Genomic DNA, 13,522 nt, shown 5'->3' on the forward strand with positions numbered 1-13,522 from the left:
TGCCCCACACTGGCCCCCATCACCTTCCGCCCACCCAACCCCTCTCCACCCATCGCACCACTCCCTCCCCATGCACCCTGCCCCCCAGCCTCACCCACGTGTGGCCTGTGGAGCCCCCATTGCATCATGAGAAAGCTCCCCTTCCTCCTTGACCTGTTTCTGATGATAATAATAATAATGATGATGATGGCATTTATTAAGCGCTTACTACGTGCAAAGCACTGTTCTAAGCGCTGGGGAGGTTACAAGGTAATCAGGTTGTCCCACGTGGGGCTCACAGTCCTAAATCCCCGTTTTACAGATGAGGGAACTGAGGCCCAGAGAAGTGAAGTGACTTGTCCAAAGTCACACAGCTGACAATTCGCGGAGCCAGGATTTGAACCCATGACCTCTGACTCCAAAGCCCAGGCTCTTTCCACTGAGCCACGCTGCTTCTGATCCGGTTGCCGCTCCTCCTCACCATCACCGAAACCTGGTTTGCCCCAGATGACAATGTCGCCACTGCTATTCTCTCTAGAGGGGGCCTCATCTTCTTCCACTCCCCAAGATTCACTGGGAAAGGGTGAGGAATTCTTCCTTCTCACTCCCCAATGCCACTTTGGCATCATTCCACCTTCCCCATCACTCTCTTTCCCTTTCTTTAAAGCCCATGTCATTCACCTCTCCCACTCCAGTTACTACTTATGGTCATTAATAATAATAATAATAATGATGTCATTTATTAAGCACTTACTATCCCCAAGATTCACTGGGAAAGGGTGAGGAATTCTTCCTTCTAACTCCCCAACACCTCTCCCACTCCACTTACTACTCATGGCCATGAATAATAATAATAATAATAATGGCATTTATTAAGCACTTACTATGTGCAAAGCACTGTTCTAAGCACTGGAAGGTGATCAGGTTGTCCCACAGGGAGCTCACAGTCTTAGTCACCATTTTACAGATTAGGGAACTGAGGCACAGAGAAGCTAAGTGACTTGCCTAAAGCCACACAGCTGACTATTGGGGGAGCCGGGATTTGAACCCATGACTCTGACTCCAAAGCCCAGGCTCTTTCCACTGAGCCACGCTGCTTCTCCATTACCAGCCCCAGGTCTCACTTCCAACGTTCTGTACCATTTTGATCCCCTTCTCACCCTCTTTCTCTCTTCTTCAGCGCGGGCTTGGGAGTCAGAGGTCATGGGTTCAAATCCCGGCTCTGCCGATTGCCAGCTGTGTGACTTTGGGCAAGTCACTTCACTTCTCTGGGCCTCAGTTACCTCATCTGTAAAATGGGGACTAAGACTTTGAGCCCCACATGGGACAACCTGATCACTTTGTAACCTTCCCAGCGCTTAGAACAGTGCTTTGCACATAGTAAGCGCTTAATAAATGTCATTATTATTATTATTACTATTATTACTATCCTTGGGGACTTCAGTATCCATGTGGATGCTCCCAATGACCCTTCTGCTGCCCACTTTCTATCACTCCTCAACTCTACTGACTTCCTCCTCCTGCTTACTCCCGTTACTAGTTACGGTCATCTATGACCCCCAGGCCCAGCATCCAACTTTCTGAATGATTTTGATCCTTTTCTCACATCCTTTCTCTTTCCCCGCACCTACATTGATCCTTGAGGACTTCGATATTTACATGGATGTTCCCGATGACCCTTCCGCTGCCCGATTTCTATCACTCCGCAACTCCACGGACTTCCTGCTCCACCCCACCTCACCCACTCACCAACGGGGGCACAAACTCGAGCTCATAATCTCTAGTCACTGCACAATCTCAATCAATCAATCAATCGTATTTATTGAGCGCTTACTTTGTGCAGAGCGCTGTACTAAGCGCTTGGGAAGTACAAGTTGGCAACATATAGCGACAGTCCCTACCCAACAATGGGCTCACGGTCTAAAAGGGCGAGACAGAGAACAAAACCAAACATACCAACAATCTCTACCTTCACCAACTCTGAAATTCCTCTATCAGACCACCAACTCCTCACTTGAGCTCTCTCCCACACACACCCTTTCCCCAGATCAATCAGTCATGCTTATTAAGTGCTTACTGTGCTCACAGCACTATACTAAACACTTGGAATAGCACAGAGAAGTAGTGTGGCTGAGAAGCAGCATGGTTTAGTGAAAAGAGCACGGGCTTGGCAGTCGGAGGGCATGGATTCTAATCCCGGCTCCACCACTTGTCTTCTGTATGACTTTGGGCGAGTCACTTAATTTCTCTGGGCCTCAGTTACCTCATCTGTAAAATGGGGATTAAAGACCATGAGGCCCACATGGGACATCCTGATTACCCTGTATCTACCCCAGCGGAACAGTGTTTGGCACATAGTAAGCGCTTAACAAATACCACAATTATTATTATTATTACAGTATAACTGAGTTCACGGACACGTTCCCTGCCCACAAGGAGCTTACAGTTTAGATCTGTCCTGTTCCCCACAGAGAGCTCTCATTGCTTGACCTGCGCCAATTTTCTCAAGTCATCATGCCCCATTTAATCTCCATGCCCAAACTACCTTCCCTTGACACTCAAATTGATGCCCTCAATACCACTCTCTCTACTGAACTCAATTTACTCACTCCCAGTCCCTTACCCAATCTCATACTCCTACTACTAATAATAATAATAATGTTGGTATTTGTTAAGCGTTTGTGCCAAGCACTGTTCTAAGCACTGGGGAGGATACAAGGTGATCAGATCGCCCCACGTGGGGCTCACAGTCTTCATCCCCATTTTGCAGATGAGGTAACTGAGGCACAGAGAAGTTAAGTGACTTGCCCAAGGTCACACAGCTGACTAGTGGCGGAGCCGGGATTAGAACCCATGACCTCTGACTCCAAAACCCGGGCTCTTTCCGTTAAGCCACGCTGCTTCTCAACTACAGCTCTGGATCATCTCCACAATCTGCTTCCTTCACTCCTGTGCACGATCTGCAGAGCGATGCTGGTGGAAATCTAGATATCACACTGACCTCATCCGCTTCAAGTTCATAATAATAATGACGATGGCATTTATTAAGCACTTACTATGTGCAAAGCACCGTTCTAAGTGCTGGGGGGGATACAAGATGATCAGGTTGTCCCACAGGGGGGCTCACAGTCTTAATCCCCATTTTCCAGATGGGGGAACTGAGGCCCAGAGAAGTGAAGTGACTTGCCCAAAGCCACAAAGCTGACAATTGGCGGAGACGGGAATTGAACCCATGATCTCTGACTCCAAAGCCTGTGCTCTTTCCACTGAGCCACTCTGCCGCTGTAAGTTCATCTGTGCCAGCTTTAGCTCAGCCCTCTCCTCCGCCCAGCGACATTATTTCTCCATCATTATTTATTCATTCATTCATTCAATCGTATTTATTGAGCGCTAACTGTGTGCAGACCACTGTACTAAGCGCTTGGGAAGTACAAGTTGGCAACATATAGAGATGGTCCCTACCCAACAGCGGGCTCGCAGTCTAGAAGAAATAACTGAATGTACAATTCACATACAGAAGTGCCGAGGATGGGTACAAATAAAGTGGAACATCCAAGTGGGACATCCTGTATATATGTATATATGTTTGTACATATTTATTACTCTATTTATTTATTTATTTATTTTACTTGCACATATCTATTCTATTTATTTTATTTTGTTAGTATGGTTGGTTTTGTTCTCTGTCTCCCCCTTTAAGACTGTGAGCCCACTGTTGGGTAGGGACTATATATGTTGCCAATTTGTACTTCCCAAGTGCTTAGTACAGTGCTCTGCACATAGTAAGCGCTCAATAAATACGATTGATGATGATGATGAAGTGGAGCTGTCTGTGTATAAAGCATTCCCATTATTTACTCCCCTGACCGCTGCCCTCGCCAGTTGTTTTAGACATTTAACTCCCTTCTCAAACACGCTTACATAAATGACAGAGCTGTATGTAAGTGCGGTGGGGCAAGCGGGGGAACGAACAAAGGGAACAAGTCAGGGCGACGCAGAAGGGAGTGGGAGATGAGGAAAGGAGGGGCTTAGTCTGGGAAGGCCTCTTGGAGGAGGCATGCCCTCAATTAGGCTTTGGAGGTGGAGAGAGTAATTGTCCGTTGGATTTGGGGAGGGAGGGCATTCCAGGCCGGAGGCAGAAATATGGACTAGGGGTCGGCGGCAAGATAGGTGAAATCGAGGCACAGTGAGAAGGTTGGCAGAGGAGCGAAGTATGCAGTGTGGGTCGTAGAAGGAGAGAAGCAAAGTGAGGTAGGAGGGGATGAGGTGATGAAGCGCTTTAAAGCCAATGGTGAGGAGTTTTTGTTTGGTGTGGAGGTGGATGGTCCATCGCTGGAGTTTTTGGAGGAGCGGGGTGACACGTCCTGAATGGTTTCGTAGGAAAATGATCCAGGCGGCAGAGTGAAGTATGGATTGGAGTGGGGAGAGACAGACGGGTAGGAGGTCAGCAAGAAGGCTGATTCAGTAATCCAGGAGGGATAGGATGATATCCTTCTAGACTGTGAGCCCACTGTTGGGTAGGGACCGTCTCTATAATGTTGCCAAGTTGGGCTTCCCAAGCGCTTAGTACAGTGCTCTGCACACAGTAAGCGCTTAATAAATACGATTGATAATGATGATAAGTGCTGTGAGGCTGAGGGTGGAGTGAATAAAAGGTACAAATCCAAGCAAGGGTGACACAGAAGGGAGAGGGAATAGGGAAAATGAGGGCTTAGTCATTCATTCAGAGGTCTCTTAGAGGAGATGTGATTTTAATAGGTGGGGAGAGTGATCGTCTGTTGGATATGAAAGGGGAGAGAGTTCCAGGACAGAGCCAGGATTAGTGGCAAGATAAAGATACATTGAGTAAGGTTGGCATTCACATTATTATTGTTTTTGTCATTATTAATAGTAATACTATTAAATGACTACTATGAGCCAAGCACTGTACTAAACTCTGGGACAAGATACAGTCGGACCCAGCTATTGAACCCTCATTTTAAGGATGCGGAAACTGAGGCACTGATAAGTTACCCAAGAATCGCACAGCATTCTGATGCCCAAGGTGGTGTTCTTTCCCCCAGTTTATGCTGTTTGCCATACCAATTTCCTCTCCAAAGCTCAAATTTAATAGTTCAATATCACAACTGAACAAGAGGAACCAAATCAGCACCAAAAGACCTAATGGTTAAAATTTTAACAAAATTGTGAGACAATTGTGAGGAGTTCAGGCATTGGAAGCATATGTCTGTTTTCTTCATCCTTAATCAGCCTTTAAGAAGCACACACAAATTCAGAAGCGCTTGTGAAAACGGTTGATTTACAATACCTAAGAATAGCTTGGCATTGCTCCTCTTGGGTACAGCACCACCAGATGCCCCTTTTACTTTCTGAGAAAAAAAGAAAACGAGAAGACACAAACTTGAGAGTCCGCCTCAAGTAATAGTCGTAATACAATTTATTACAATTATTACTATGTGCAGAACACTGTTCTGAGCACTGGAAGAAACCAAAAATCAGTACGGCTGCTTGGATACCGAAAGACGCTTTTTACTTTGGAGAAGCAGCGTGGCTCAGTGGAGGGAGCCTGGGCTTTGGAGTCAGAGGTCACGGGTTCAAATCCCGGCGCCGCCAACTGTCGGCTGTGTGACTTTGGGCAAGTCACTTCACTTCTCTGGGCCTCAGTTCCCTCATCTGTAAAATGGGGATTAAAACTGTGAGCCCCACATGGGACGACTGATCACGTTGGAACTTCCCCAGCGCTTAGAACAGTGCTTTGCACATAGTAAGTGCTTAATAAATGCCATCATTAATTAATTAATTGATTTACTGTTGAGCCCCAATATATTATGGTTAGTTTTCAAAGTGCCATGAGGAAATATAAAAGAGGCGTTACATTATGAGCCCACTGTTGGGTGGGGACTGTCTCCATATGTTGCCAACTTGTACTTCCCAAGCGCTTAGTACAGTGCTCTGCACACAGTAAGCACTCAATAAATATGATTGATTGATTGATTGATTAGTGACAGCAGAAGGGAGAAATCCCACAGCAGAGATTGCAGAGTGTGGAAGTATTCCCGGAGAAGGGAATTGTCCTGACAGGAGAGTTCTAGTGGGGGAAAGGTCAGTTAGGTGGCTGGATGGAGGAATGCAAACATTCTCATCATCAATCAATCAACCGATTAATGATATTTATTGAGTGTTTACTGTGTGCAGAACACTGTACTACACACTTGGGAAAGTACAATCCACAGAGTCGGTATTCAAAAGAGTCTTCATCCCCATTTTCCAGATGAGGGAACTGAGGCCCAGAGAAGTGAAGTGACTTGTCCAAAGTCACACAGCTGACAGTTGGCGGAGCCGCGATTTGAACCCATGACCTCTGACTCCAAAGCCCGGGCTCTTTCCATTGAGCCACACTGCTTCTCAAGTGCTTGTATTTGTACTGCTTGGGCTGCTTGTACTTCCCAAGCACTTAGTCCAGTGCTCTGCACACAGTAAGCGCTCAATAAATACGATTGAATGAATGAAAAGAGTAGTCATCTTTCACTTAACCCGGCTCCCACCCCAGACTTTCCCATAACTGTAGACACCACCACCATCCTTCCTGTCTCGCAGCTTGTATTCTCAGCATTATCAACTCAGCTCTACCATTCAACCTGCAAATTTAGTCTGTCATCAAATTCTGTCAGTTCTACCTTCACATCTCTAAAATGGGTCCCTCTGTCCAAACTGCTACCGCACTGATCCGAGAACTTACCATGTCCCACCTGGAGTCCTGCAGCATTCATTCATTCATTCAATCGTATTTATTGAGTGCTTCCTGTGTTCAGAGCACTGTACTAAGCGCTTGGGAAGTACAAGTTGGCAACATATAGAGACGGTCCCTACCCAACAACGGGCTCACAGGCTAGAAGAAGTCTAGAGGAGTCACAGTCTAGAGGAAGCAGCAGCTTCTTCACTTACTTCCCTGCCTCCTGTCTCGCCCCTCTCTTGTCCATTCTTCACTCTCCTCTCTGGATATTTTTCCAAAAAAACGTTCAGTCCATAGCTCTCCACACCTCAAAAATCTCCAATTGTTGCCCATCCATCTCCACATCCAACATAAACTCCTTACCATCATCTTTAAGGCACCCATTCAGCTCTCTCCCCTCCCGCTGCTTGCCTCATTCATTCATTCATTCAATCGTATTTATTGAGTGCTTACTGTGTGCAGAGCACTGTACTAAGCGCTTGACAATGATCTCCCGCTACAGCTCGGCTCACACATTTTGTTCACTGTGCCTGAGTCTCATCCATCTCACTGCCAACCACATGCCCATTTCCTCCCTCAGTCCTGGAACTCCCTTCCCATTCATACTTCATAATAACAATAATAACAGCATTTATTAAGTGCTTACTATGTGCAAAGCACTGTTCTAAGCACTGGGGAGTTTACACGGTGATCAGGTTGTCCCACTGGGGTTCACAGTCTTCATCCCCATTTTACAGATGAGGTAACTGAGGCCTAGAGAAGTTAAGTGACTTGCCCAAAGTCACACAGCTGACAATAATAATAATGACGGCATTTATTAAGCACTTACTATGTGCAAAGCACTGTTCTAAGCGCTGGGGAGTTTACAAGGTGATCAGGTTATCCCACATGGGGTTTACAGTCTTAATCCCCATTTTACAGATGAGGGAACTGAGGCCCAGAGAAGTGAAGTGACTTGCCCAAAGTCACACAGCTGACAAGTGGTGGAGCCGGCATTTGAACCCATGACCTCTGACTCCAAAGCCCATGCTCTTTCCACTGAGCCACTCTGCTTCCCCAGACCACGCTACTTGACAGATCACCACTCTCCTCATCTACTAACAAAAATTGTGGTACTTATTAAGTGCTTACTATAATAACAGTAATAATAATAATGTTGGTATTTGTTAAGCGCTTCCTATGTGCCAAGCACTGTTCTAAACACTGGGGAGTTTACAAGGTAATCAGGTTGTCCCACGTGGGGCTCACAGTCTTCATCCCCATTTTACAGATGAGGGAACTGAGGCCCAGAGAAGTTAAGTGACTTGCCCAAAGTCACACAGCTGAGAGTGGCGGAGCTGGGATTTGAACCCATGACCTCTGACTCCAAAGCCCGGGCTCTTTCCACTGAGCAACACTGCTTCCCCAGACCACGTTACTTGACAGACCACCACTCTCCTCATCAACTAACAAAAACTGTGGTACTTGTTAAGCGCTTACTATGTGCCAGGCACTGTACTAAGCGCTGTGGTGCATCCCCCCGCCTTACCTCCTTCCCCTCCCCACAGCACCTGTATATATGTTTGTACATATTTATTACTCTATTTTCCTTGTACATATTTACTATTCTATTTATATTATTTTGTTAATATGTTTTGTTTTGTTGTCTGTCTCCCCCTTCTAGTCTGTGAGCCCGCCGTTGGGGAGGGACCGTCTCTACATGTTGCCAACTTGTACTTCCCAAGCGCTTAGTCCAGTGCTCTGCACACAGTGAGCGCTCAATAAATATGGCTGAATGAATGAATGAAGCCAAGTGGTTGCTTCATTCCCTGGCCCACATGAGGCTCACAGTCTCAAACCCCATTTTATAGGTGAAGTAACAGGCACGCAGAAGTGAAGTGACTTCCCCAAGGTCACACAACAGACAAGCAGCCGAGCCAGAATTAGAACCCAGGTCCTTCTAACTCCCGGGCCCATGCACTAGGCCACACTGCTTCTCGAATCTCTATTAAAAATCTCTCTCTTCCAAGAGGCCTTCCCTACTTAACCCCTAATTTCTCAAACCTATTCCCCCTTTCCTCTTCGTCACCTACACACTTGGGTCTGAATTCTTTAAGCACTGTGTGCAGGACACTGTATTCATCCATTCAAACGTATTTATTGAGTGCTTACTGTGTGTAGAGCACTGTACTAAGCGCTTGGGAAGTCCCAGTTGGCAACATATAGAGACGGTCCCTACCCAACAACGGGCTCACAGTCTAGAAGTCTACTAAGCACTTGGGAAAGTACAATCCACAGAGTCGGTATTTAAAATCATTTAACTTCTCTGTGCCTCAGTTCCCTCATCCGTAAAATGGGGATTAAGACTGTGAGCCCCAGGTGGGACAACCTGATTACTTTGTATCTCCCCCAGCGCTTATAACAGTGCTTGGCGCATAATAAGCGTTTAACAAATAGCAAAATTATTATTATTATTATTATTATTCACCCTCCCCCTAGCCCCTTATACTCTGCCATTTCCCCTCTCTGTAATTTATTTTACTGTCTGTATCCCACAGGAACATAATCATAACACAATCAGGAACAGGATCATAATCTACCAACTCGATTATGTTGTACTCTCCCAAGTGCTTAGTACAGCGCTCAGCCCACGGTAAACGCTCAATAAATACCATTGATTGCTTGATCACCCTGCAAAGCATAATGTTCTTGCTGACGGTTTCTGAAGTTACAGGCAAAGCTTAGCGTGAAGCAAAAATATTCCCAAATCGTCAGTCAGCTTTGAGGTGGGGAAGGAGAGGACAAAATAAAATTCCAGAAAATTGAGTAAATCCTCGAATCCATGAAGGGACCCCAAGAATTTGGCTATGTCACCTGGCTGTACTACACAAGATAGAGAGGTGACATTCTATTCCCCATTTTTTCCAGAGGCCACTGACCCCTCTTCCAAACCTATGGGTTCAGATTTCAAAGCGCTAATGAGCTTTGTTTTATTTGTTTTATAAATGAGCTTTATTCATATTTCCTGATAAAGGTGAGCCAAATTCAGAGGTAAAAATAACCTTTGGGGATAATCCTAATCCTCTCACCCTCCCCAACAAGCCACCTAATTTACAGATTTGTGTTTCATCCTTTCCCTTTCCTACTCAATATCTGTGTCTCCAAGGCAGGACAATAAAGGAAAATACAAAGAGAATGGATCACTTGCCAACAAAATTGACCTTCCCATTCCAAAGCTGACTTTACAAGTGGTGAGAACCCATCCATGTTGCCCCTTTGCCAAGGAAATTTCTACAAAAGAGTTTCTTCTTCCATCTCATGATAGTGTGGGCGTAAATTATCCCATTTTGTCCATGTTTTTTTGTTGTCTTTACCCCTCCCGCATTCTTGACTCTTAAGCAGCCCCTTCTCCCAATGTGTGTGCAGAGCACTGTACAACGTGCTTGGGAGAGTACAACACAACAATAAAAAACAGACACATTCCCTGCCTCCCCCCAACCCTTTGGAGCAGCGGCTTAGCCTAGTGGAAAAAGCACGGCCCCAGAAGATGTGGGTTCTAATCCCGGCTCCACCATTTGCTGCGTGACTTGTTTAAATCACGTAACTTCTCTGTGCCTCAATTTCCTCATCTGCAAAATGGGGATCCAATACTTGTGCTCTCTCTCCATTAGATGTGAACCCCATGTGGCGCGGGGACTGTGTCCAACCTGATTATCTTATAATTAGGAGCTTGGCAAGTAGTAAGTCCTGACAAATACCACAGTGAAGAGAAGCAGTGTTGCCTATAATAATAATAATAAGAATGATGGCATTTATTAAGCGCTTACTATGTGCAAAGCACTGTTCTAAGCGCTGGGGAGGTCATAAGGTGATCAGGTTGTCCCACATGGGGTTCACAGTCTTAATCCCCATTTTACAGATGAGGTAACTGAGGCCCAGAGAAGTGAAGTGACTTGCCCAGAGTCACACAGCTGGCAATTGGCGGAGCCGGGATTTGAACCCATGACCTCTGACTCCAAAGCCCGTGCTCTTTCCACCGGGCCACGCTGCTTCACAGGCCTGAGAGTCAGAAGGACCGGGATTCTACTTCCAGCCCCACCGTTTGTCTGCTGTGTGACCTTGGGCAAATCCCTTAACTTCTCTATGCATCTGTTACCTCATCTGTAAAATGGGGATTAATACTGTGAGTCCAATGTGGGACATAATAATAATAATAATGGTGGCATTTATTAAGCGCTTACTATGTGCAAAGCACTGTTCTAAGTGCTGGGGAGGTTACAAGGTGATCAGGTTGTCCCACGGGGGGCTCACAGTCTTCATCCCCATTTTACAGATGAGGGAACTGAGGCCCAGAGAAGTGAAATGACTTGCTCAAAGTCACACAGCTGACAATTGGCAGAGCCGGGATTTTTTCCACTGAGCCACGCATGGTTTTTGTCCCACCTGATTAGCTTAATCTACCTCAGCACTTAGAACAGTACCTGGCACAAAGTAAGTGCTTAACAAATACAATTATTTATTAAAAAATAAATAATTATTATGATCTTCAGGCGCCACTGTCTCCAGCCGCCCTTTCACTCGCTGAAATCCCTGCTCCAGTGGCTGCCCTACTTTTCTTTATTCCCACACCCTCACTTCTCCATGTGGGCATTGACCCAACTCACTTGACTTTCTTTTTTAGTCCTTATCTCATCATAAACACCCCAGTCTCTCCCTGCCTCACTGTCATCCAGGTATAATAATAATAATAATAATAATAATAATAATAATAATAATGGCATTTGTTAAGCACTTACTATGTGCCAAGCACTGTTCTAAGTGCTGTACTATTCTAAGCACCGGGATAAGGCAAGTGACTTGTCCAGGATCACACAGCAGACAAGTGGCGGTGTCGGGATTCAAACTCATGTCCTCTGATTCCCAAGCCCGTGCTCTTGCTACTAGGCCAACCCTGCTGCCCCACTGCCTGGGGTGAGGAGGAGGAGTTTGGAGGAGAGGGACTGTCCCAGGTGGCAACAGTATTTATTAAGCGCTTACTGTGGACAGAGCACTGAACTAAGTGCTGGGAGAAAATAAACAGGTGGAAATTAGACACAGTACCTCGCCCACAAGAGCTCACAATCTAAGATGGTGTGAGCTGAAAGGGAGCCATGCAGTAAGCACGGTGATGGGGCCTTCTTTTTTTTCAAGGCTGCTCAAGATTGGGGTGATTTGGGATGAAGATTTGATTAGGAGAAACAGTGCTTTTCACATAGTAAGCGCTTAATAAATGCCACCATTATTATCATTATTAATTAGCATTTTTTCAAGGCTGCTCAAGATTGGGGTGATTTGGGATGAAGATTTGATTGGGAGAAACAGTACTTTTCACATAGTAAGCGCTTAATAAATGCCACCATTATTATTATTATTAATTAGTATTTATTAAGCGTTTACTGTGGACAGAGCACTGAACTAAGTGCTGGGAGAAAATAAACAGGTGGAAATTAGATACAGTACCTTGCCCACAAGAGCTCACAATCTAAGATGGTGTGAGCCGAAAGGAAGCCATGCAGTAAGGAAGGAGAACGGTGACGGGGCCTTCTTTTTTTTTCAAGGCTGCTCAAGATTGGGGTGATTTGGGATGAAGGTTTGATGAGGAGAAACGTACGGTGAGTAGGAATCGATCATCAGGACAGGGCACGGCGAGCACAGCTGGACAAAATACAAAAACCAAAGCGAAAGATCTGCCTCTAAGTCCTCTGATCTTTCCAAACCAAGCTTAAGTTCAAGAAGCACATTCTCTCTCCTGACTGTCAGGAAGGCCATTAGGTTCTTATTGCTTTCCAATCCTATCTTTCCAATAGGATTCCTTTGTTGCCGAATCACACTGAATGGGACTGTGCTTTACTCTTGAAAATGATGGTTCTGCCCTCCCTGTTCACAGTTGCCCTGTTGCCGCTCATCATATATCTATCAATCAATCAATCAATCAATTGCATTTATTGAGCGCTTACTGTGTGCAGAGCACTGTACTAAGCGCTTGGGAAGCACAAGATGGTCAGCTATTTGGGGTGCTCTGTTGTCATCTGCTCTCATTCATTCATTCATTCAATCGCATTTATTGAGCGCTTACTGTGTACAGAGCACTGTACTAAGCGCTTGGGAAGTCCAAGTTGGCAACATATAGAGACGGTCCCTACCCAACAGTGGGCTCACAGTCTAGAAGGGACTCACACAGCAAAACAGTGTGGGACATGAGCACTGTCTCTTTGTTCCAGGACTTTGTGGATGACCTGTCTTGCCCCTTCTCAATCATATTTATTGAGTGCTTACTATGTGCAGAGCACTATGCTAAGCACTTGGGAGAGTACAATATAACAGTGTTGGTAGACCCCCTTCCCTGCCCACGATGAGCAAATAAATAAAAGTTGTGTGCTTTCCAGATCGTAAGCTCCTTGAGGGCGGGGATCATGTCTACCAACTCTGTCGTAGTCTACTCTCCCAAGTGCTTAGTACAGGCTCGGCACACAGTATGTGTTCAATATATTCCACTGATTAGTTGATTGATTGATTGATTGGAAGAAGGGCCTATTTTGGTATTATGACTAACCTATGGTGTTTTCTGCTATTCGTGCAGACAGCTGTAAAATTGAGGAAGCTGAACAAGAAACCCAAATCCTTCAGAGAGAAGCAGCGTGGCTCAGTGGAGAGATCACGGGCTTTGGAGTCGGAGGTCATGGGTTCAAATCCCGGCTCAGCCACTTGTCAGCTGTGTGACTTTGGGCAAGTCACTTCACTTCTCTGGGCCTCAGTTTCCTCATCTGTAAAATGGGGATTAAGACTGTGAGC

At 45.7% G+C, this 13,522-nt stretch overlaps 1 protein-coding gene across 1 annotated transcript in view; it reads right to left on the bottom strand.

The window, feature by feature from the left end:
* USP13 (ubiquitin specific peptidase 13) overlaps positions 1-13,522 on the bottom strand; it is a 174,171-nt gene that overhangs the window by 116,932 nt on the left and 43,717 nt on the right. The window contains exon 3 of the mRNA XM_038744085.1: positions 5,288-5,348. Within this exon, the coding sequence (XP_038600013.1) occupies positions 5,288-5,348 (61 nt within the window). The remainder of the gene's footprint in view (positions 1-5,287; positions 5,349-13,522) is intronic.

Source organism: Tachyglossus aculeatus, chromosome 1 (genome assembly GCF_015852505.1).
Source record: "Tachyglossus aculeatus isolate mTacAcu1 chromosome 1, mTacAcu1.pri, whole genome shotgun sequence".
NCBI lineage: Eukaryota > Metazoa > Chordata > Mammalia > Monotremata > Tachyglossidae > Tachyglossus > Tachyglossus aculeatus.